General features: G+C 32.2%; 2 protein-coding genes across 3 annotated transcripts in view; one reads left to right on the plus strand and one right to left on the minus strand.

Moving 5' to 3' along the window:
* LOC148613338 (mediator of RNA polymerase II transcription subunit 14-like) overlaps nt 1-8,566 on the minus strand; it is a 29,121-nt gene extending 20,555 nt beyond the window's left edge. The window contains exons 1-11 of the mRNA XM_088586692.1: nt 8,416-8,566; nt 5,504-5,658; nt 4,980-5,006; nt 4,575-4,680; nt 4,102-4,196; nt 3,635-3,713; nt 3,183-3,312; nt 2,857-2,985; nt 2,268-2,375; nt 772-939; nt 316-428 (exon numbers count right to left, since the gene is read on the minus strand). Of these exons, the coding sequence (XP_088442818.1) occupies nt 316-428; nt 772-939; nt 2,268-2,375; nt 2,857-2,985; nt 3,183-3,312; nt 3,635-3,713; nt 4,102-4,196; nt 4,575-4,680; nt 4,980-5,006; nt 5,504-5,643 (1,095 nt within the window). The 5' untranslated portion in view covers nt 5,644-5,658; nt 8,416-8,566. The remainder of the gene's footprint in view (nt 1-315; nt 429-771; nt 940-2,267; nt 2,376-2,856; nt 2,986-3,182; nt 3,313-3,634; nt 3,714-4,101; nt 4,197-4,574; nt 4,681-4,979; nt 5,007-5,503; nt 5,659-8,415) is intronic.
* On the plus strand, nt 8,566-24,361 carry LOC148613340 (NAD(P)H oxidoreductase RTN4IP1, mitochondrial-like). 2 transcript variants are annotated; one of them, XM_088586704.1, is made up of 10 exons: nt 8,568-8,659; nt 10,727-11,015; nt 11,776-11,927; nt 13,162-13,230; nt 14,145-14,269; nt 15,016-15,064; nt 15,681-15,817; nt 16,928-17,117; nt 17,711-17,803; nt 23,874-24,361. In XM_088586704.1, the coding sequence occupies exons 2-10, from the start codon at nt 10,742-10,744 to the stop codon at nt 24,012-24,014; spliced, it is 1,230 nt and encodes a 409-aa protein (XP_088442830.1). In that variant the 5' UTR covers nt 8,568-8,659; nt 10,727-10,741; the 3' UTR covers nt 24,015-24,361. The 2 variants fall into 2 exon arrangements, with proteins under 2 accessions (XP_088442831.1, XP_088442830.1); XM_088586705.1 differs by lacking the exon at nt 17,711-17,803 and having other exon boundaries at nt 8,566-8,659.
* The last annotated feature ends 848 nt before the right edge of the window (nt 24,362-25,209 follow it).

Here is a 25,209-nt window from a genome sequence, read left to right on the forward strand (position 1 = left end):
GATATCACTAATGACAACTATAAATCTGCCACTATAATGTTGGTAAATGATGTTTCCTATACCCAAATTTCTTTTTGCTTTAGATGCCTTCAGGGGATTATATTTACCATGACCTTTTCTTGATAGCTACAAGTATGGACTATGACCTCACCTTGATAGCTACATGTATGGACTATGACCACACCTTGATAGCTACAAGTATGGACTATGACCTCGCCTTGATAGTTACATGTATGGACTATGACCTCGCCTTGATAGTTACATGTATAGACTATGACCTTACCTTGAAGTTACATGTATAGACTACGACCTTACCTTGATAGCTAATCCAACTCTATGACTTTCCTCAGCTGACATGACAGGACTATGACTGATCTGTAATGGCTTTCCTTCATCCTCTTCTGACACGTGGATCTTCAGTTTGTAAACTACATGAAAAAGAAATATAAGTACATGTAAATATTAATTCAATCACCCTCTGGTATTCTACCATTGAATTATTCTGATTGCAGCAGTTAAAAAGATACTTTTTAGCTCAAGATATGACTATCCCCCCTTTAACAAAAAAACTTCAAAATGAAAAACATTAAAACATTGATAAAGCAGAGGAAGTATTCTTTTATCAAGGAAAAAACAAAATCACTTAAAGCATTTTTCAGGTAATGTATGTCAATCCCGCAACGGAATGAAAAAAATACATTATCCTATACTATGATGTAAAACATTTGCAAGGCAACTAGGCAGGACCTGCTGTACGAAGTTCATGCTTACCAACAGGATCCTGTTTTTCCCTCTTGGTCTGATCTCTCCAATATGACACAACCAGACATCGACCAACTGTATATTCCTCTACTCGTATATTATCCCCCATCCTCTCTCTAATCAGCCTCAGTACCTGACTATTTAGAACCTCTAACTGTAGTGACTGACAGAAGGAATCTTACAATGCTAAGGAAGTACTTTTAAATATGTTCAGATTTAGAAATAGTAGCCTGTCCGCCAGCCCGTGACTGGCTATTTTTTGGCAGGGGTGGCTAATTATAGCAAAAATTAGTATAGCCATATAGTAAATATATTGAAAAATTGTATTCAGTACTAGCTAGACTCTGCGTGAGTTTCCTACCCTGATATGTTATATAAATAATTGATTTATTGTGGTTGATACTTCTTGAGTTTCATGACAAGTATGTATAATTAATCAAACACACCCTGCTTTGTACTTGTCCAACATAGGTACTGAGTCATATTTTTTAATGTGCAAGCTCACAGAAGCAACAACAAGTAGGTAAGCATTTCACGTCACATGGACACATTATTTTGACTCTGAGCAAACTGGTCAGTTTTGCAACTTAGAATAACATAACAAGTTCACAGTCAAGTTCAACCATATTATATACAAGATATAGTTCATGGCGACGTCACTAATGTTATTTCCACCAATAATACAAAGGTGCAAAAGAATGTGAATGTAATTCGCCCTGTATTCATGACATGGCTTTTACTGAATACTCTATCTCTAATATGCCATGAGCTTGGAAATGAAGCAGACACTTCAAATTTTTGGCTTGACTTGGCTATTGTTTAAACCCATGACCCCATGCAATCACGGCAAACTGGCTACCACAAGACAACCAATTGGCATCCTGAAGTACAACTAGCACATGTGATTTCAACAAGGGCCTACATTTCAAGAAATAGAATAAAAATATATGTTAGTGAGAACACATGTCTCTTAACAACAAAGTTATTTTTTTAGGAAGAATTACATGTATAACTATTAGTGTATATTGGAAAAGGCAGTTCTTCATGAAAAACTGTATTAAGAGTCTCAAAGGGGTCATCACTTCATGTTCATTTTATCATCCATTCATGTTCATCGCCTGAATACAGCTGAAATATTGCTGCTCAGGCGTTAAACCCCATTAATCAATCTCAAATAGGTACACAGACAAAATTATATCACATGATTTTCACATGAATTTCACCTGATTTTAACCTAAGATTTCCAAAGATTCTGGATCAATATGTGATATCAATACCTGAGGAAAATACAAACACAACTGAGATACAAAAAATAAATCAAAGAAGCTATTTTTACTATTAAATCATACTTTTGTCTACACTTTTGACAATATGTCACTTATTCCATCCCCTACATACATTTGTACTTTGAAAAACAGACATAAACATTATCAGAGGTCAGCTGCATTGTTAGTATAGTGACAGGAAATGGTAGAAGGTACTGGCAATTACAAACAAAAGGATACGTAAAACTTTGTAAAGGTCATGAAGAGGTCGATTATTATCCACCAATCGTGATTGTGCCAACTGGTGAATGTAGTTGACCTGTAATGAGTGCACAAGCGACTTCCCATCTGAAAAAAAAAACAAACAAACAAGAGTTTAGATATATTTTAAGTGTGAACTACAAACAGTCCATAACTAGAGCTAGACAGGTTTTGACGGATTATAGTTTTTACCCAAGATGAGCACTGATTGAGACCTAATTTGATCAGTTTCAGTGTTTTTTCATGGTTCTAGGAGAAGATTCAATAATGAGAAATTATTATGATTATTTTTGTCCAGGTCATTTATATTAAATATCCATAATCCTAACACTGTTGTATGTTGTCATATCTTTGATTTTACTTGATATAATCTGATAATATTGTTCTGTGTTTGGCATTTAAGAACATGCATGCCATAGTCAGACATAATATGTACAAGGTCATGGGCAAAATAGCGAAAAACAGATTATCACTGGTTATCTTCACTTGGATAGATTTTCTCGTTTTCATCGTGCAGGCTCAAGTAAGAAGAAAATCAACAATTAAGAATCATAAGAGTAAATACTACCTCCTGTATCTGGATCCTCCACCAGAAAATTGATATCTAGCAATCTCCATGGAATATTGGCGCCATCTCCCATCAATGTTAATATAACCTCAAATTCATGCTCCACATGGAACTTTACTCTCCCATTCTCTGAAATGATAAAAAATCTTGACTTTAAATATCAAAACTTGTTTCATTTTTAAGAAATTTTAAGAATGAATACTCAAGTTCAAAATCAATTTTTTCAAATTGAAATAAGTTTCAAGTTTTACTTGACCCCTTGATAAATTCATTTTTATTTACTTTTTACTGTGTGAAGCAAAAGTGCTTAAGGAATTAATCCATACCAATTCTAAGTTTCCTCATCTGTGATGGCAGATCAGATGAGACCAATCTGTATTGTATGACTTTGGTTAGGGTGGCTAATGTCTGTCGTTTCTCAGCTGGGGTGATGGAATCGGGTGGAACAATCTTCTCCTACAAACATACATACATCCATGATAAGTTGATTCTTAAGCAATACTCAGATATGCATTTGAAAAAATATGGTCAGTGAAATTTAAGTTCTTAATTTTTGTGCAGCCAAGACAATAAACTTGGTCATGGAAACCAGGAAGACAAACTCATCATATATGTATGTCAAACTGAAATTTATAATAGCAAATATGATCATTATTCATAATAGCAGACATGCACCCTTAATTTTCAAATACACAATTGACTTCACACCTTAAAACAGATATTCAAAATGTACTATTTCTACACTTAACCACATGCCATCTGACATTTCTACACTTACCCGTATACAAGTGGGTAATCTAGGATATGTTCCTAGTGTTAGAACATCTATTGCACATGGTAAAGAAAAGTTGGGCAATCTACAATTAGAAAATATATGTCACAAATATTATCTAAACATGATAATATTGAATTCATTAAAACTGATTTTTCCTGAATTATAATAACTTAGAAAAGGAAACAAACTGGCATTTTTCTAAATGCAGTAAGTCTAAAACCCAGACATAAAAAATAAAACAGAAACTTATCATTGACAGAAAACAAAGAAAAGTTTTAGCTGGTAACTTTTTGATCAACAATATACAATTCAGTTTTTTAAAAACATTTTAAAGCATAACTGGCAAGTTAGTACTGCTGGGTTTGAACATTATCCATTAAAACCATTCTAAATATACAGGTGCAAGACTTTAAGCTTGTGACTTTATTCCAAGGCTGATAACATTTTCATACAGTGGCAAAAAGACCTACCTGGCACTGACTAGTGTTTCTCTGGCCATTTTAGCAAGTGTATCAGCTGTATCGATGTATAACATTGACTGTTGCTCTAAAAAGTTACAGATCTCCTAGAAAGATAAAAGAAGTAAGTTAACCTATCATTAGTACAACATGTTTAGTGGTTGTCCTTTTTGCAATTGATTTTCTTTTAATTGAGTAATAGTCAAACAAATGATGATTTGTAAAATTTTGTCAACTCATGAAATATGGGAAAATAAGAACTAGATGTTTAGTTAGAGTCCTATTCCATGTTGAGGATAGCAATACTGTCATCTTAAAGCAACTCCCAAATCACAAAAATGAAATAAATCTCCAGTTTCTCAACTGGTACAAAATTATCTGATCTAATTGATTTACCAAAGAAAGTTCGTCAGGTGATTTCATTTAATCAAGGGAACAAACTCTAACCCCTGAACATCAGTAGTGTATTCCATATAGCTACTTACTGTACACTTGTCGACTTTGTTAGCACTACTAGCCCATTTGACTAATGCTAAAAGTCTAATAAATAACTGTCTTGTTCTGCTAGCAAACTGGACTATTTCTATTTTTCTGAAGAAAAAAAAAGAGCATAAAAATGAAAATAAAAAAAACAACAAAAAAACATCTATGAAACCCTCATTGTCGGAATCTTTTGCTCTTGAAATGGAATCAAAGTTACATGATAAAAGTAATTGTTTTGTAGTTTTCTTTATGGCAGAAACTAAATTTAAGATTTTTTTTGTTTCAATTCATTTCATTGAGAAATTTATCATTTATCATTCTTTTCTAAATTAGAATTAAATTGACCAGGGAAAGTTCAAATTATACTTTTTTTTTTAATGCAAGACTTAAATTAACATGAAACATACCTTTCCATGTCAGTTTTCCTTGGCAACCTGAAAATCACAGAAAAAAAATAATATACAGAAATAGCTGTGGAAGAAAATATGTATTCCTAACTTAATATGAACACAAATTTGCAATATGCATAGTCAGTTGTAAATTAAACAAATACCAACAGATACAAAAAGAAAACAATGCAATGTCATATACATGTATATTGTAAATTCATGTTAATATTGTATTTTTCCTCTTCCTCAAGATAATTTGTGCTTAAATTTATTTCGTAATATGTTATTTTCAATAATCTGCTTCATTACAAAAGGGAAAATGTTGGTTTCAAAAATGTTTAATGGTGGAAAATGTACCGGTATGTGGAAAAAGACTTCTAGACATTATGACTTTACAATGATCTCAAATGTGTGCTATATATTTTGGTTTTCATTTGACATTTTTTGGATAACCTCCATTCAGATATTGCATTTACCACACATCATTTAAAAATATTTTTCTTCAAATAAAAAAAAAAACAACAATTTGTTCCTTATCTTACAATTCTGACAAGACTGTCATTTCATGGTAGGTTCTCTGTACAATAACCTCAATGAGGCTAGTAAGTGGCATGGTCCCACCTCCTCCAGTTGGTCCGCCATGGACCATCATCTGACCAGCATCTGCTGGAGGCATCTTCATTCTGATTTGTATTTACTGAAAGAAAAATGAAAAACAAGATTACAGAGTTGTTCACAGCTTCTTGATACTTGGTATCCAGCATCAGGTCAGGGTCCCATATAGTAGGATCCTATTTCAGGCCTGTTCTGTTAGACATCTAATTCCTGTTAAATGAAATTCTGCCATTTCTGTCTTTGACACTTTTTTTAAATACATTTTGGTAGAAAATTACTTTAGTCATAAATGTCTTTTTCATCCAAAAAGCTATTTTGGTAATAATTTTACACTAACAAATCTTTCTATACCATGGAATAATTATATCAAAATAGTAATTAATCATGATTTCAACTAAAATGTATTGAATGTGTATTTATGATTTTGGTCGAAGCAACTTAAGTACCCTCCTTTATTTGATTGGGTCCATCCTAATTTCCAAGCTACAAAAAAAATGTACATTGCTACATGGTACATGTAAATTTAAAAACTGTTTCCAAATGGCAGAGTAATTTAGGTACAAAAAGAGCACTCTAGCATTTTGTACACAAATTTGAAGGAACATCATGCAAATATCAATATCTATTTAAGGAAAGGGCTCGGGTTGTGCATTCTCCTAAAACTGTACGGAATAGTGTAGAATTTGTGGCAGCACTTCAGAGACACGGAAAGTCAGGAAAAGCAATGAGAATTCAATCTCAGTTTCCCCTATATAGATGACGTATTATCTTTAAAATATCCGAATTTCGGGGATTTGATACATCGCATCTACCCAAAAGAACTTGAGATAAAGGATACTACAGACACTGTGAAGTCAGCCTCATATCTTGACCTACACTTAGAAATCGATGGTAAAGGAAAACTATTGACCAAACTTTACGACAAATGTGATGACTTTTCATTCAGAATTGTTAACTTTCCTTCCATCTGTGGCAACATCCCTTCAGCTCCTGCGTATGGAGTGTTCATATCACAACTCATATGTTATGCCAGAGCTTGCCGAAACTACGCAGACTTTTTTTATCGCGCTAGAACTCTAACAAATAGGCTTCTGGAACAGGGTTATGTTGCTACAAGATTGAAGTCATCACTACAGAAGTTTTATGGTCGTCATCATGAACTCGTGGATCGTTATGGTGTATCCATCAGTAACATGAAAACTGATGTATTCAACGGGTCATAGTTTTCCTTTCCTCGTTTGTCTACCCCGGACTTGACTTTTTTATGAGCAACTCTGCAGGTGTTTCTAGAAAAGCAGAGGACGCTTACCCTACCGGTGCACTAAATATATGTATGTATGTATGTATGTATGATTTTAGTTACTTTATGTTCTTTGTTGTTAATGTCTGTTTTCCATGTCTGGTCTTCGTCCCTGGATTACATTCTTTTGATTACCGCTATAACCTTCGTTCCCTTGATTACTCTTTGAGATATAATTAAAGGATAAATATTAAAGGAGTCCAACTCTACTGCTCAATGACATAAGGTTAAGTTTTACCAAACCACACTCACATCCCAGAATAGTCAAAGTGCACATCATCTGATCAAAATAAACCAAAGTATTACAGAAAACAACACTGAAGAGTCTGAAATGGCTGAACAACATAACAATGAGAAACCATCTCACTATGAACAATCCTTCCTGATATATGCAAACTTAGTTTAAAATAGTCTTTCAAGTTTGTTAAATGTGTATTTTGTATTAATTCTGAATGAATTTTAATTGTTTTTGTTACATCAGTAACGATTTAAATTGTATTTGTATCATTTTGTATATATTTGTATAAAAAGAATTTTTCACAATTTCCATATTATTAACATAAATGAACTGAATCCATCATGATTCCGTGTGTTATTGACTCAAACTGGACGCGTGGATAGTATAGATTGATTTGCACAAAATATTGGTATGGTCTAAAATGTATAACCTGTACCCATACCTGTACCAACTTTTCCCCATACCCAATTAATGTTTTGCTGAAATATTCATTCTTATGTTATGTTAAGGACTGAAAATTGCATGAGATGTGGAAAATTTCGTATCAATTCATTTCCAATCAAGAAAATGATGTATATTTTCCTTGTTTGATCAGTTTTCTAAAGTCAAAAGGTCTAAAATATGTAACTGGAAGTTACCATTCCCAACTATTTCTCATTTTCCTATCCGAATTTTACGTTTTTCTAAAAATCATTACGAGGTTACAAGTTCACCTTAAGACTTAGGACAAAGTTTTGAAAGATTTGATATTGTTTTAAAGAAGAAGTAATTGAGTTTGAATTCCATACCGTACCTAATGTCAAATATGTATCTGTACAAGATAAAAAAAAAATACTGGACTTTGATTTTGGGTACGGGAATTTCGGGTTACACTATTAGACCATTTGAAAACATAATATTGAATAAAATTTTTTCGACAAACATTTTAAAAATCATTGATTCTAGCCATACCATCATGTCATTTTGTAAATGTGTACCAACTTTTGGCTCTAAATTTCAAGTAATAATGAAGAAATTGGCAGAATAGTATTTGGGTAAGGGGAAAAGTAGGTACGGGTTAAACATTTTAGACCCTACCCAAAATATTTCCCTTAATTATATCACCATTACCATATTTATTAGTCTGCATTTTTCTTTGGCATGGAACATAAGTAATTTATATTCAACGTGATGAAGGAGGCAAAAATATGGGAGAAGCAGATGTCAAGTGTACATTTATATTCGGACGTCAAATTAAAACGATTTCATTCATTTGGCAATGGATGTATATATATTTTCTATTGCCCAATTGGAACACTTACCTGTGTTTCACATAAATTCCAACATATCTGCATCAGTGCCACTTCATATTGATATTTTTCATGAAGAGAACACCTTCAACATCAGTTTTTTTTGTTTTTCTCTTTTTCCTTTCGGAAATGTTCCGGTTTTGGACTCGTCGTCTAGTTTAAAAATAAAATCTGAAAAGTTCGAAAGAGAACAGGGGGACGCAACTCGTGTTCATTGTTACGAAACCGGCATCCTTTTGCATTGATTGAATTATTGGTAAGTTACTTATCCAGTCTTTTGATGTCAACAAGAACAGATGAAAAAGTAGTCATGTTTAATTTACTAGCCATCACTGCTCTCAATGTAGTCTGACTATCATGCAATTATATTGTTATGTTAACAGTGTTGAATTCCTCCAGGGTCAGGGACTTAATATCACAGGGAGTGTTCACTCCTTATAATGTACAAAAGTAACTGTTCCTCCCCTCCGTCTGTACTAGATCTGATAGGACTTTAAATACCCCCTCTACTCACTGCCTCCCCTGGGCCTGGGTAACATACTAAAAGCCTAATATGGAGTATCAGCAAGCACTGTGAGCTTTACAATACTTGTACCATCTATGCATGACTCGTAAAAATAGTAAGGGACATTAAAAAGCCTTTTTCGCAAGTGCAATATTTTTATTAATATTTCAGCAGCAAATTAAGTGAAATCAGTATTTTTATTTGAAAATCTGCCATGTAAATTAATGGGGGAAATGTTGATTTTTCTTTTTTTTCAATGAATGAGTAAAAAAATATTTTTCCAAAATCCTAGCCCATCTCCTTCTTTTCCCCTCGCATTAAAAATGGTCAGTAACTTTGTAGCACTTCGCAATACTTTATAATATTTAACCCTTAAGACATCCTTTTCAGTTTTAGTGGGTCTTATTGATTTGTAAATTCAGGAAATATTGCAGTTCTCCACAGATGGTGGGAATATTTTACACATATCATGTGACGTAAACAAAGTTGAAATGCAACTGACAGCTGTAAATTCATAAAAGAAAATAATTGCCTTTCCTATCTTAGAAAAGCTATGCTTCGATGTGGATAATACAATCGGAGTTATATTTTTTCCAAGGCAGGTAAGGTTATTGACAACAGCAACAGTGGAACAGCAGGGATACACATATGTACATTCATGTTTTTCCTAAACTTTTGAAAAACACATCATATTCACTTCTTTTAACAAATAAAAAAATTGAAAAGACTCAAAAACTATCTGAAAAGATGAAGTCATTTTTACTGAAACTTAATCTTAACCTTTATATTTTTATTTGTATGATTTAAGGAAACGATGATTTTCTCCGCAAGGACAGTCATTTTTTGTTACTTCTGGGACACGACTTTTTTTTAGCTCACCTAGCCAAAGGCCATGTAAGCTATTGCCATCACTTTGCGTCCATCGTTGGCGTCCATCGTCATTAACAATTTTTTCAAAACTCTTCTCCTCTGACACTACTACTTGACCAATTGGAACCAAACTTGGTATGAATATTTCTTGGAGTATCCTGCATAGGACTGATGTGGGAATTTTTGATCTGTTGAAAAAGATGGCTGCTGTTACTTAAAATAGAACATAGGCCAGGAGTCAGACAGTAGTTTTACGCATATATCTCCAAAACCGTTAGGTTTAGCCAAATTCTGACACAGGTTAAAGTGTTTAGCATGATGAAATCTATCTGTGGTCTAATGGTCTAATTTTCACTCCTTGTAAGAGTTATTGCCCTTGAAAGATGAAAATAACTTTTTTTTTTTTTTTTTTTTTTTTTTTTTTTTTTTTTACAGCCAATATCTTAAAAACACTGAAGTGTTCTATCTAGATTATTACAAGTGACTTCTTCCTCTAATATTCACTTTGTAAATTAAGATTTTAATAGTGCATATGTATAAGCTTTTGGTCTAGGTTATAGACCTTATAGAGATTAGCAAGACATCAACATTTCACTTTATCACACAGCTGGAGACGAGACTTGATGACTAACAAGATTAAGTAATTACTTTCAACAGAGACTTTAATATACATACCCTGTATAGGAGGTATTCCAAATTTGGAAAAAAACTCACTTATTTAAACTTTAAAAATAATCACCATGAAAACTGTTCTAGATTGCTTAATATAAGTGCTTCAGATATTCTGCTAACTGCATGTGCTAACACAGGCCTCTTCAAAGGTGTCTTATAAAGGATGTAGTTTGATAATATACTGACCAAAGGAAGCAAATCTAACAAAAGTCAGTGTGCCAAAATATTTTCTTATGCTTCTTGATAAATAGACCTTAATCTTTTAATTTCATACAGAGCTTGCATGAGAAAATGGAAAGGATATACACTTATTGTGTTCACAGATCTCTACTTGCACTTCAAACACAGCCAAATTTTCCCAAGAAAAAGTTCAGAAAATTTTCCACCTCACCTCATTTTAACAAACTAAAAGGTGCTATGCAAGCCTGGCAAATTCATCAATACGGAGGTAATGATGAGCTGGTTTTGTCACAATCTGTGTCCATTCCAAAGATACAGAATCCAGACAACATATTAATTAAAGTCCATGCAGCCAGTATCAATCCAATTGACTGTAGAATGAGAGGTAATATTTTTATAATGTTAGTTATTCAGCTTTATTGTGAAATAAATTAGTTACAATGTACTTATTATAAATATGATTAAATTAAACTTATTTGTTCAACGTGCCATAGTTTTCCTTTTCTCTTTCATCTACCCCGGACTTGACTTTTATGAACAACTCGGCGGGTGTTTCTAAAAAAGCAGAGGACGGTTACCCTACCGGTGCACCTGGTCCATGCTCCCAGTTTTTAGTGGAGTCTGAATTGCTCATTTACTTTTGTTACTTTGTATATATGATTTTAGTTACTTTATGTTCTTTGTTGTGTTTGTCTGTTTTCCATGTCTTGTCTGTGCCCCTGGATTACATTCTTTTGATTTAATTTAGAATCTTGGTTCCCTTGATTACTGTGAAATGAAATGCTTTTTTGTATGCTAGTAAATTTAAAAAAATAATTAAGTTAATCCTTGTATATTTGTAAATGTTGTAAATTACACTCTTCCTTTGTAGGGCATACATTTGAATAATAAGTTATTTTGTTTATTTTAGAAGATGGAAAAGTATTTATCAAACTTACCCCAGGTTAATGGGTTTATCATGCCATCATGAGTAAGTGGATGACTAAAGTTTCACATCTTCTGCTATAAAGGTTACAGAAGCCCTTAACCATTACAACATGAAAAGCTCACTTAGTGGAAACTAGCATTTTTACTTTTTTATGTATTTTCTAAAATCCCAAATAATACCAGGTTCCTATAGTGCATTATTATTTAATATTTGTTAGCTGGATATGGCAGCACAGCTATGAATGCCATAAGACAGAAATCTTTGTTTCCCAGGGAAGGGAAGGAATTTCCACTGATACTCGGAAGAGATTTTTCTGGAGAAGTTGTTGAGATTGGTAGAAAAGTCAGGAAATTTAGACCTGGTGATCAGGTAAGTAAGATATAATGTGTTAAACTGTAAAAAGAAGAAGTTTTAGGGCAGAGTGATTTTATCAATGACGACATAGTTGTCTAGGAGTAACTTGTTTGTGGGTTGTTCAGATACAAAACTAGGCCCATCTACATTCTGTTTGTTCATATTGAACAACTCTGCCATTTTGCCTGCACTAAATCCATTAATCCCAGAAAGTGCCAATTGATGTAACTTTCAGACTGAAATCAGGATCTCCGTGCTTCTAATGTTATATCATAAATTTGTGTAAATTACCATTATGTGGACCTTGTCATATTGATAAGGTTTCATTTACCTCATAGATTCCATATTTAAATTCATGAAAATTTATACTGTTCAAATACTTATGCAAAGCAATAGCCTATCAGTATAATTACCTGGATGAAATTTACTGGTATGCAGTTTCTTTTATTCTTAATGTAGTAATTTAATACCAAAGACTACTTTTGCTAAATGTGAACATATTGTGAAAAAATTACTATAAATAATGTCAAGGATACTAGTTTTCTTAAATTCCAATTCCAAACACTCTCCTGATATTACCTGTTGACCCTTGTATGTTAAATGCTTAAATTTTTATCAGGAATAAGGAACAGTCTTGCATCATACCTCTTTACCCTCCAACATTAGGGGAATACTCCCACAAAATCAATGAAAAGTTTAGAATATCCGACATGAAAATGTGAGAATTGTGGGAGGGTTTTGGTAAAAATTACTATATTTTTCTGTGAAAAATACTAAATATTTGAATTATGCATGATAAATTCACTTTAACGTTAAAATTTCCCACACGTGACAGTGTCAATGGGCAAGAATCTCCCACTTAAACTGTTTCAAAGGTTAACAGGTATTTATTAACTGATCTGTGAAAATATCATGGGCTTTGTCGATTATCAGTTAAAAAAAAGTAGTGAAATCTTATTTATCCTCTATACTACCTAGTTTAGGCCAAAGAATAATACATCTGTTTCCTGCTACCAGGCTACATACCCTAGTTTTTGTGCCTACCCAATTTTATGGCTATTTTGGCACATGCACTGTTTAAGTCTGGATTGTTTCCCCATTAACTCAATGTAAAATGTTTTTGAAAAATAAAATAATTTCCCTACCTACCTACCCTATAATTTTTTGTTGCTGGTAGCAGGAAACAGTACTATTATTTATTTTGGCCTCTGTGCAATTTTTTACTAACTTATCTTCTATAATTATACAGGTATGGGGTACAGTATTAGGTACGAAACAAGGATGCTTTGCTGAGTATACATTGGCTGAAGAACATGAGGTACATATCCCCAGAAGTGAAAATAATTGTTAATTCTGATCTTATTGCATGGCTTTATTATTGTAATTATGGAATTGTAATTGTTTTTTATCCCCCATGAACCTTTGTCCATAGGACCATCCTACCACACTTATGGTTACAACTGCTTGACAGATATTGTTCAAATTTTGTAGGATGGTAGTTTTGTAGGATGATATTGTGCCACCATTTTGATTTCCACAAATTTTATAGGAGTTATGGGACTTTTGCATTTCAACTAGTTTTGCAGTGCCAGGGACATATTGCTATGAGTTGCTTGTTTTTTTTTTATTGTGGTGCAATGATAATGTAACAAATTCCATTGATAGTAATTATTTTGGATTATGAATATCGATCATTTAATACAATGTAACTTTTATTATCATAATATAAACTTAATATACTCTCATAAATGATTAAATTAATCATGAACAATCACTGCAATTTAGAGTTGAATGTAGTTTAAAGTTTATTTACAGAATTTAATTGCATGTGCATCTGCTGAAAGAAACCAAAATATGAAAAAAAAACACAAAAAAAAGACTGGACTACACCTCCAAGAATAATTCAATACTTACAGAATCCTAATAAGGAATGATTGAGTGTTCTTTAAATAGGTAGTCAGGGTCAAGGTTAAGATAAACTAATACATCAAATGAACAGAGTGCCATATAGTGGATAATTTACAAGGGGTTCTTATATCGGCATGTTTTATCAATCTGTCTCTAAATGGCAAAATAAAATTCAGCAAAATACTTACTCTGGGCTTAAGTGCTTAGTGCCCTACTTAACATCCATCCAGATTTTTTGGCATACGTTTTTTGCTTCAAAATGCCAAATTTCTAATGTTTTGAGTAAAAGTATAATTTTATTCATCATGGTATTTCTTCAAACAGGTTTCCAGGAAACCCTCTAGTATATCCCACACAGAAGCAGGTTCTATACCATATGTAGCTTGTACTGTCACCTCAGCCTTATCTGTTATGGGAGGTCTGAGAGAATCTACAATTAATGGAAAAAGGTATGAAATTTGCGTATATGTGCATGAATTGTTAGCAGAAAAAAAATTTACAGAAGTATTATTTCACAATCTGTAGGATTACATCTCATATAATCAAGTCGTCTTAAGATTTTATGATTAAAAGAAAGATTCAATTGTGCAGTGTCTGACCCATTGAGGGAAGTAGGTTCCAGGGGTTTGTTGGAAAAGTTTTGTTAATTTTGTGTAAAATTTCAGCCAAAAAATGAGCAAATAATAGCCTGATAAATTTCCAATTTTTTTTATCAGTCCCATTTTTTATAAATACCTGGATCTGCTCCTGTTGTGATATTGCATATGAATTAGGTATCAATTCATTGAGTATTTTGAAGTACCATTCCGTGTAAGTATCAGGCAATGAGTGGCACATCATTTTTATCTATTTGGTCTTTTTTGCCTCAAATTCAAATACATTTTATAAACAACTGATAAGCTACATAGATTTATCCTGAATCATTGGTGATGTAGATATTTTGTGACTGCTTATTTAAGGAAAAAGTTTGGGAAAATTTCCTGCCATTTTCCATAGTGCATTATGTGGTATAAATACTTGGATAATGCAATAAATTCTCTGTGTATTTTTTCTGCATGTGCCACACCTTGTACACATTTTGCCTGATTCTTAGATAGAGAAGTACTTAAAGTGTGACCTATGATTTCGGTAGTCAGCACCTAAAACGAAAAAAAAATTGAACCTAAGATGTGAATGCCATTGTTTTTATTTTTAGGATTTTAGTATTTGGAGGGTCTGGAGGAATTGGAACTTTTGCTATACAGGTAGATATGTTTTGTCTAGGCAAAAAAGGTCTACCTTAATAATCCTGGTGACAATAGTTTTGATTAGGCCATTTCAAGTCTATTTCTTGGTGCTTACACAATTCACAGGACAAAATATTTCATAGGGGTGAAGCTTGGCCAATGAGGATTTCAAACTATAATGTTTATGGTACGATGATCATAGAAAGTATTGAATAAATGACAATGAATTCTCACATTTACCTTTTTGGAAAAGTTATGAAGCAAGATGGAGGTATATAACTTACACAAATAAAAAATATTCATACCCATTTGTAATGGATGACAATCACATTTTAAAATTTTACACTTTCTCACCTTTATTTTGCCATTTTAAAATCCTAATATACAATGACAATTTAATGTGTTTTTTGTTGATGTATTTCATTAACCTGGAAGTAGTGAGACCTTGTTTAAGTAAATTATTATTTCCCCTTTAGGAATAAATTATCTCCCTTTATTAACTGATTGATTGATTGTTGTATTTTAATGCCGTTTTGGCAACCAGGGCCATATCACGGCAAAAACTTATTAAATTTATGATAAGACATTTTAAAATTGTTTTTTAATTTAAAAGTATGTGATATGATTGAAACAGGTTTTGAAAGCCTATGGGGCTGATGTTACAACAACTTGCAGCACTGATGCCATCCAGCTAGTTAGCTCCCTTGGTGCAGATGCAGTTATTGATTATAAAACTCAGGATGTCAAAGAAGAGCTGTCAAACATGGAGAGGTTGGTAAATTCTTACCCTTTGAAAAGTTTGTATACTATAAAGGTTGTATTTTGAAAAGAATTTCTTTCCTCATTTTCTGTTCATATATACAATAGTTTTGTCTCCTGTAATAGGGATGGAGCATCAGCCACATACTATATACATGTAAATGCTCTGAAACGTGAATGGGTTGAAATTGTTCTGTTGGAAATGATTGTGATTTGGCAATCTTGGAGGGTGTAAAATTTTGCAATTTTGAGGCGATAAGGTATGCAAAAAATTGTGACATTTCTTATTTTGGTGGATGCTACTGGTAAATGATAAGCTTAGTTCATAAGCCCAGAGTAAAATTTTGTGTTATTTACTTTTTTGGTTTTAGACTGACAGCTTAAATATGACAAAATAAGCACCACATCAAAATTATCTGCTATTAGGTATGGAGTTTAGAAGTGACTGTTTAAACTTTCAATACAGATGCACAAGAAGTGTCACATATTCCTGTTTTATACAATATAACAATATAGTAGTGCATTATCAACAAAGTTATAAAATGTTGCTTGAGTAAAAATAGCTCAGTCCCTCAAAGGCAAAGCCTAAATATATTTTACCCATGTCAATGTTGGGAAGAAAGTTAACAAAAAAGGCTGTCATCCTCATTTCTCTTTTTTAAATTGGCCATTTGAAAAATCTTTAATACTAAACATGCATAAATATTTTGAAAAAAAAAATGCAAGACATAAATATTTATTTCATTTGATGGGTATACAAAAAATTATTTGTTTAGTTGAAACTGACTGATTTAGAAATGATTAACTTATCTTTGTTGGTCCCAAGTTGCAACTGATGTAGACTTGCTTTTCCCATTATTTGACTTTTCTGTACACACCTAGTTTTTCTTTTGACAATGCTAAATTACATTTTGTCTTCTTGTAAGTTCTAATTCTTGTAGAGTATTTTCTTAAAAACATCAAAGGAACCAAAAAAAAATTAGTAATATGTTTTTAATCTTTATGTTAATCTTTGCTTCTTAAAATTTTTTTATGGTTGTAATTGATGATGGAAAATAGGTAGAGATTGATATTGTCTATAATTTTCACACATTCGTTATATATTATTACATTTCATTTCAGATTTGATATTATACTGGACAGTTTTGGGAAGGAGACTACTGGCTTTGCTAAGAAATTCCTCCATTCCTCAATGACTGCAGACTCAAAATATATAACACTGAGGCACCCATTTCTGAAAAATTTTGATGATTTAGGAATCTTCGGTGGTGGTATCAAGAATGTAGCTGAAGCTGCCACAGATACTGTAATGGTTAGTTCTTACCCTATGTCAGGAAATGAATCTATACCCCTGATTTTTTTTGCGGTAGAAGTCTTTCAGAAATGGTGGAATATAGAAATTGTTTTATTTTTCCCCTGGTACAAGGCTTTCAGAATTGGCGGAATTCTGTGGTATTTATTTTCGCAATTTGTGTTTTTTTAAACTTTTGAGCGAGCATTTTGCATTATGTTGAAAGTTGCCATGTGCTAAATGCTTAATATGCACATTTGTGGGAATTTATTTTGATTAATAATTAATTATTGGACAGTTTGTGAAAATTGAAACATTGAAACCTGAGTATCATTATGACAATTTTTCTTTAAAGACTCATATTTTGGTATGGTTTTCTGGTTAATTAATTATAGGATAATTTGTGAAAGTTAATGCATTGATTACTTTGAAACTTAGGTATCATTATGACAATTTTACTTTAAAGATTCCTCTTTTGGTATTCTCAATTGCAAACAACAAAGTTGTCAATGATGCAAAATATTGAACCAGCCTGGCTGTGCATTTTTTTATTCATTTTTTAAGTTATAAAAAAGTTCTGGTATAAAAATCATGTGTTCTTCGTTGATTTTTAGAGTTTACAGAAAGGAGTAAGCCATAGATGGGCAATTTATTTGCCTATGGGGAAATCCCTGGAACGATTCGCTAAGCTGATTGATGATAATCAGGTATACATTTTCTTGAAAGGGAGATAACTCAGTAAGTCATGACTGTACTTGATGTTTACCCATGAGGAAAATATTGGATAGGCTCTCTTAGCCAGTTGATAATAATCATTTAAGCAAATTAGGTGAGAAAAAAAAGAAACAGATATGCTCTTTACAGTAGGAAACTGTGTATGCCAAAGACTTCTAAGGACCCAAAGTATAAATGTTGTGAAGGTTTTGGAAATATGCCTTTGATCATAGGGACAAAACAATGAAAAGTTATACTTAAAATAGTGATTGATTATTATGAGTCAGTTTTGTACCAATAATATTTTAGTACTGATAATTTTGAGGAATTTTGGTCAAAATAGAGAGAGAAAAAAACTAACATTTTTATAAAACTTTGTGCATGTATGAATTACTTATCTTGAACAATTTCAATAGGATTTAATCTCACATTTTCAATTATATTATGCATTTGGTTTAATGTTTGGACCCATTTATCAAGTGTTTTGTCTACATGAAGTTCAAAGATCCAAGGTTAAACAATGTTTGATTTCTTAAAATATAAAATCACAGGGATGTTCAGTATGCTGAATCTTATCATGTATTTAGATTTCTGATCATGAACCCCATTTTCAAATTAGTTCAAAGAATGTACAATTAGTAAATCAAATTGGTCCACATTAAACTAGGATTGATATCAACAATAATTGAATTCTTATTTTCTAGACAATAGACAATAGACAATACTTTATTTAAACCTCAGACACAAAGGTGTACAAGAGGACATGATATAAACACAAACATCACATTATAGCATACAAAGCAACACATAACGTATAAGTCCATACAAGATAAAAATACATTTACACATACATGTATATTTAAGTCAAAATACAGGGAGAATACAACACAGTATACCTATAATAAGTACAATATATAGGGGTACTAAACCACATAATTTTAAAGCATTTACATAAACAGTATACACTGGATGAGATAATTTATAAAGTACGAATAAGAATTTTTAAGTAACTTTCAAGATTTCTGTAAAGTTCAACATGGCAAAACATTAACAGCTTTTTTGATTTGTGATCCCTTGGATTTACAGAGTAGTATTGAGGAATATATTTTTTACAGAATTTCTTTAAATCTGGATTATTACAAACAAAAAGATAATGAATTTCATTCCCAAGACCGTTTTCACAAAGATGACAAATTCACTCTTCTTTTGGAGTATTTGTCCACCTCCCCGTTTCAATGGGAATCTTTAAATTAGAGCATCTCAGTTTTGCTATATATAACCTATCGCTCTGTTTCAACTTTAGTAAATATTTTTCTAAACCAAACTTGATTTTGTATTCTGAATAGAAAAGACCTCTAGATGAATTGCTCATTTGGGCAAACCACTGTTGTAATTGTTGTGTAATTAATTTTTTCAAAGCCAATCTCTGCATTGGAATCTGACCTTCCCAAATAATACTCAAGCCATTTTCGTCAAGTATTGACTTAACATAAGATATACATTTAAATTTCTGCGGAAATTCTAAATGCAGTGCTAGCATTGCTCTGTACATAATAGACGATAATTTAGTATTTTCTAGTAATAAACTATTCCAGAATAGAACCATCTTACGTTTTATTATGGTCTCCATAGAGAACCTACCTAATTCCCCATACACCATATAATTTGGTGTACTAGATCGAACTTATAAAATGTTTTTACAAAACTGAAGATGGATCTTTTCTATTGCGTCTTTATTTTCAAATCCCCACACTTCAGAAGCATACATTAAGATGGGACTTACAAGTGAGTCAAATAGTTTTAACTGTAAATCAATTGGGATACAAATATTCTTAATTTTATGATAAAATGCAAATGAAGCTTTCTGAGCTTGATGAACGAGTTTTTTTCTAGCATTACAGAAACTGCCATTAAAATTGAATAATATCCCAAGGTAAGAATAAGCATCAACAATTTCAATATTTTCTCCATACAATTTAAAATTCTGGTTTTGTCTTATTTTCTTCTTTCTGAAAATGACCACTTTAGTTTTATTTGTATTTACTTTTAGTTTCCAATTGTCACAGTAATTTAAGAATTGTGTAAGAGCTTCTTGCAAACCTTCTGGGGATTCAGAGAGCAGGGCTGTGTCATCAGCATATAAAATTAAGAACAATTTTACATATATATGTAATGATTCTTGACATAAATCTGAGATTTTCCCAAGACATTCTACATTATTTTCCGAGAAAAAATTCTCCAAATCATTGAGAAATATTGAGAAAAGAAAGGGAGACAAATTTTCTCCCTGTTTCACTCCAATATATGATATAAAAAATTGTGAAAAATCATTTCCCTTTTTAATACATGTTTTGATACATATTATAAATTACAGTAAAAATTTTACCTTTATTGTTTGATTTTTGCATTTTTTGCCATAGTCCTGATCTCCAAACAGTGTCAAACGCACTTTTAAAATCTACAAAAGTGCAGTCCAGTTTTTTACCAAGGGAAAAATACATAGTGATTAGAGAATACAGTACAGATATATTATCTACTGTAGAAAAACCTCTACGAAATCCTGCTTGTGACATTGTAATTAAATGAACATGTTCAGCGTACATATTCAATCTATTATTCAAAACAGCGGAAAAGGTTTTACTAAAACAGGAATTCAAGTAATTCCTCTGTACATTTCCGGATCCGCCCTTGAGCCTTTATTTTTAAAAATAGTAATCATTATTCCAGTGGACCAACTATCAGGAATAATTCCAGTTTCAAAAGTTAAATTAAAAAGCTTTATGTAAACAGGCATCAGATCATTTATAGTATTTTTGATATATTCATTTAAGATTCCATCACTACCAAAAGCCTTACCATTTTTCAAATTTGAGACAACTTTTTTTATTTCATCTTCCATAATTGGTCCATTTAAAAATGATTCAACCTCATCAGATATATTATCAAAATTAAAATCCGGTTCCTGGTCATTTTCGATATTGTCATTTTTCATTTAATGCTTTAAAATGATCATATAATGCCTGAAGAGATATATCGTCATTATCATTTTGTTTTTTGTTTTGAAAGTTTATTCAAAATTTTCCAAAGTCCCATTGAATCTTTTTTAGACATATCCCGTAACTCGTCCGCAGCTTTTTGTTGGTAGTTTTCAAATGCTTCATTTAGAGTATTTTTGTGTTCTTTACTAGCAAGCCTCATTTTTCGTCTATTTTCAGCATTTTTCAAAAAGCTATATCTTTTACGTGCTTTATGAAATTTTTTCCTGCTATTTGAACACTTTCTATTATACCAAGGTTTTGAATCTTTATGTTTATAATAGTTTTTACGAAATTTTCCTTTACTGAAAGTTTTTTTCGCTGCATCTGTGAAAATATTATTTATATCTGAAACAATATTATTCATTTCAATTTGTGTAACATTATTAGCAGAAATTGCATTTAATTTGTTCAACACACTCTCCATGTTACCGTTAGAGTCGTCGTGAACATGATTTACATACTCGGATTTCTTTTCAGTTTTCCACTTAATAAAAACTGACTCACGTGTTCCTTCATAAACGGTCTGTTGCTCATTACAAAACGTAGCCTGCAGACTAAACTTAATCATACAGTGACAATCTGAATATAGAGGTAAAAATTCACAAATTTCAAAATCAGAAATAAAAGGAAACATTTTTGATGATACGATTAAGTAATCAACAACACTTGAATCATTACATGTTTTTTCACTTACATTTCTGTCTATACCTACTCTAGAGTTGACAATATAAATGTCATTCTTTTTACACATCTCAAGTAATCTATTGCCATAAGTATTTGGTCTACATGTACATTTACATACCCTCTGTAATGAGATTTGGTTATGTATCAATTCTTGAAAATCATACAAGTATGCTAAAATATCATCATCATGATCTAAGTCAAATAAATTCACTATAGACTCGTCTGGAATTACATAAGCTGGTAATACACCCGTTTTTGAGTTAAAATCACCGATTAGTGCAACATAACTATTTTCGTTATTTACTTAAGTTCTTAATTCGTTTTCCATTTCTAGAGTAATTCGAATTTTTAGGTGGTACATACACACATCCGAAGAGTATATCAGAATCACTTAGAATTAAAGAATTTGATATCTTAAACCACTGAACAAACTGGCTTTCAGTTTTGTAAAATTTTAATTTTTTACCTAAACTTTTTTTGTAAATCACTATTATTCCACCTGACGCTTTTTTAAATTTTTGTCTATTTTTTGTGACATAGTCAAAACCATCTGGTAAATCTATATTATCTAAATCTGTAAGTTTTGTTTCTACAAATACACAAATATCATGTTCATGCAAGATATCTAAAAAATCAGGAGATAATAATCTTTTCTTTAGACCACAAACATTTAAATAACAAATTTTTAAATTACTTTTAATAATGTTAACATCATTTTTGAGTTTACTACATGTATCTATATTGAGGTCCCTGTTAAGTCCGAGGCGTCCTCTTGCACCGACCCCCTATCTGACGGATGCCGAATGAGCAGTTACATTCGAAAAACGAGGAGACGGTCCCTGTCTCTGTCTTTTATAAGGCGGCGAGTTACCAGAAGTGGATACTTTTGGAGACGTGTGGTGGTTAGCGGCAGAATCATTTGTTGTATCGGTGTCGGGAATATACAATTCATTGTTAATATACAGCCTATCACGGATAAGGGTAACTTGTTTTCTCTGCTGCTTCGCAGCTTTCATTACCGGATATAACGGTTTACGAGCCTCTTCAATTTCTGCGGGGAATTGCTCCTGTATTCCATAGGGTTTACCTTTAAGTCTATTGGCTATACTTAAAACATAATCAAGATCTTTATGGTACAGAAATCTTGCGACAATTGGTGCTCTTCTGTAGTCGCCACTACTTTTAATGCGGTGTACGTTTCCGAATTCGATCTTGTAATCGACTCCCAACTCATTATAGAGGAAACAACGTAATAGCTGTTCAGTATCCTCATGTACTCTATGTAACCCTGTAAAAATCAAATTGTTTTTCATAGAACGACATTTGAGGTCGAGTACGGCGTCCTTGAGACTTGGAAGCTCTTCTGAATATTGTGCCACTGGTTGTATAATAGGCTGAAAGATAGGCTTCTCTTCCAGTTTACGTATTCTACTATCCTGGTGAATAATATTTCTGGTATTGGTTTTTACCTGGCCGTTTATCTGATCAAACAGGTTACCGACACCTTGACAGCTTGTCTCACAATCTGATATTTTTTTACTGAATTCAGTAGCTTTATTTTCTAATGTTCTGACTCGGGAAGAAACAGCCAAAAAACATGTTTATTATTGTACTGACATCATCATGGGAACTTTCTACAATTCTTCAGCTCTGCTCAATCAACTTTGAAGTATCGCTCAAAGACATTTTGATTTGATTGGTTGATTGTAAAGGTTAAGAGTTCACATTTACTATAAACAGCTGACTTTACTACGAGTCCAAAGTCCAATTTCATTAACAACTTCGTAAACACTTCTTGTTTGTACTGTTTAGCCCCGGGTATGATCAAGGCGGGTCACAATGAACTCATTTATTCAAAATTCAAATATCAACAGATGTTACAATATACTAAAATGGATTGAAGAGCTCCCAAACGAAAAGTTTTTAGCAGTTAGATAAAGTTTGAAAAGTATATTCACGTTTGGCGAAATTTAGTGTCCAACAATATCCAAAAATCCATATTTTTTTTTACGAGAAAAACAACACTCCATTTTCACAATCAATCACGTGTTGTACCCTAATTGAGATTATTTTAGGAATGACTGTTGTATTATTTCGGTCTATGAAGAAATAAATATAATAGTCATTCCTTATAATTTAATTTTAGCATCAAAATTTGACAGTAATTCATTAAAAAATGTTGATGACGTCATAGTCACAGTACAAAATTGGTTTATGAGATGATGTACAAAATTTTTTTTTCCAATCAGAAAGTGTGTTACCTCTGAAATTAAATTATATCATAATGTGTTAATATTAAAATTTCAAATCTATAATCCTCAAATTAACATTTTTTATTTAGATAATCCCAGTCATTGACAAAGTGTTCCATTTTGAAGATGTCCCAGCAGCATTTAAGAAGATTGATGAAGGGCATGCTAGGGGTAAAACAGTGATACAGGTAGTGAAGGAAGATATAACTCCGCCCAACAGCAACACTTGAGTACTGTTAGGATTCTGATGTATAAAAGGATGTCATTGTGATGCCTTCTGAAATCTGGACATTTTCTGTACAATTTAGACTATCTATTGACAAATATTTGCATAAACATCCTGCCAGTTCAAGCTTCACATGAATTAGTTATAATATCAGTCTGAGAAGAAGTCATCCTAAATTCATAGCCTTTCTTGGGACTTATTTTTTTAGTGAATAATCAGCATTTATTAAATGGTAGTCACAACCTTATTTACCTAAACCATCACCATTTTGCTTGGACTTTAATTTCATACATGATTGTATGCATGACTTGTCGTTGTTGCCTCAATTAAAAAATAAAAGAGAAAACATTGTTTCAATCTTTTTGTTGTTGCTAAGTTAATGTAAAAGTTTTCTTTAACATTACAGGTATATTTTGTTAAATGATAGACAATCACTAGATATTCTCTAAAATATCTGTTTCAGCACCATTAATTACACTTTATACTCCTGAATTACTCAGTTGGTTTTCTATATTTAACTTTGTTTTATATAAATGTCTTTGTTTTATATGACAACTGACTTTCCTTGATATAAAGTATTTCAATTTCCTGCTTTTCACTTCAAAGGGGAGGGTGTTATACTGTTTTGCCCTTGTATGTCTCTGTCTGTCCATCCTTTTTTATAATAGTTTTCTCTGCAAGTACATGTACTAGTCGTTGCCATTTAATATTTTGAAACAAGGGGTGTGCCAAAGCATGACAAGTTTTAACAAGTTGGTTCAATGAGTGTCTTACCAAAAAAAGTCGAATATGCTCTTAAGTGATCAATCTGTCCTACCACACCTGTACCAAAATATCTCCAGCCTAGAACTAAGTGATCAATCTGTCCTTCCACACCTGTACCAAAATATCTCCAGCCTAGAACTAAGTGATCAATCTGTCCTTCCACACCTGTACCAAAATATCTCCAGCCTAGAACTAAGTGATCAATCTGTCCTACCACACCTGTACCAAAATATCTCCAGCCTAGAACTAAGTGATCAATCTGTCCTTCCACACCTGTACCAAAATATCTCCAGCCTACAACTTTTTATTATCTGTTCAAGTTGTGCATGTTATGTTATGAAACCACCTCAGGACAATATGTATCTACCTTGAACTAGTACCAATTGTAAGCTGTAACTTTTCTGTCTTGGAAGATATTAGCTTTATATTAAGCA

The sequence above is a fragment of the Perna viridis genome, chromosome 6, assembly GCF_037379345.1.
Source record: "Perna viridis isolate PV_CMFRI_1.1 ecotype Kerala chromosome 6, ASM3737934v1, whole genome shotgun sequence".
Classification (NCBI taxonomy): Eukaryota; Metazoa; Mollusca; class Bivalvia; order Mytilida; family Mytilidae; genus Perna; species Perna viridis.

Bases quoted from the DNA above. Each gene is read 5' to 3' on its own strand.
- LOC148613340 (XM_088586704.1), top strand. From the start codon at position 10,742: ATGGAAAGGATATACACTTATTGTGTTCACAGATCTCTACTTGCACTT. The intron at 17,118-17,710 runs GTTAGTTCTTAC...GTTGATTTTTAG, and splicing joins CTGCCACAGATACTGTAATG to AGTTTACAGAAAGGAGTAAG. The intron at 17,804-23,873 runs GTATACATTTTC...TTTTTTATTTAG, and splicing joins AGCTGATTGATGATAATCAG to ATAATCCCAGTCATTGACAA.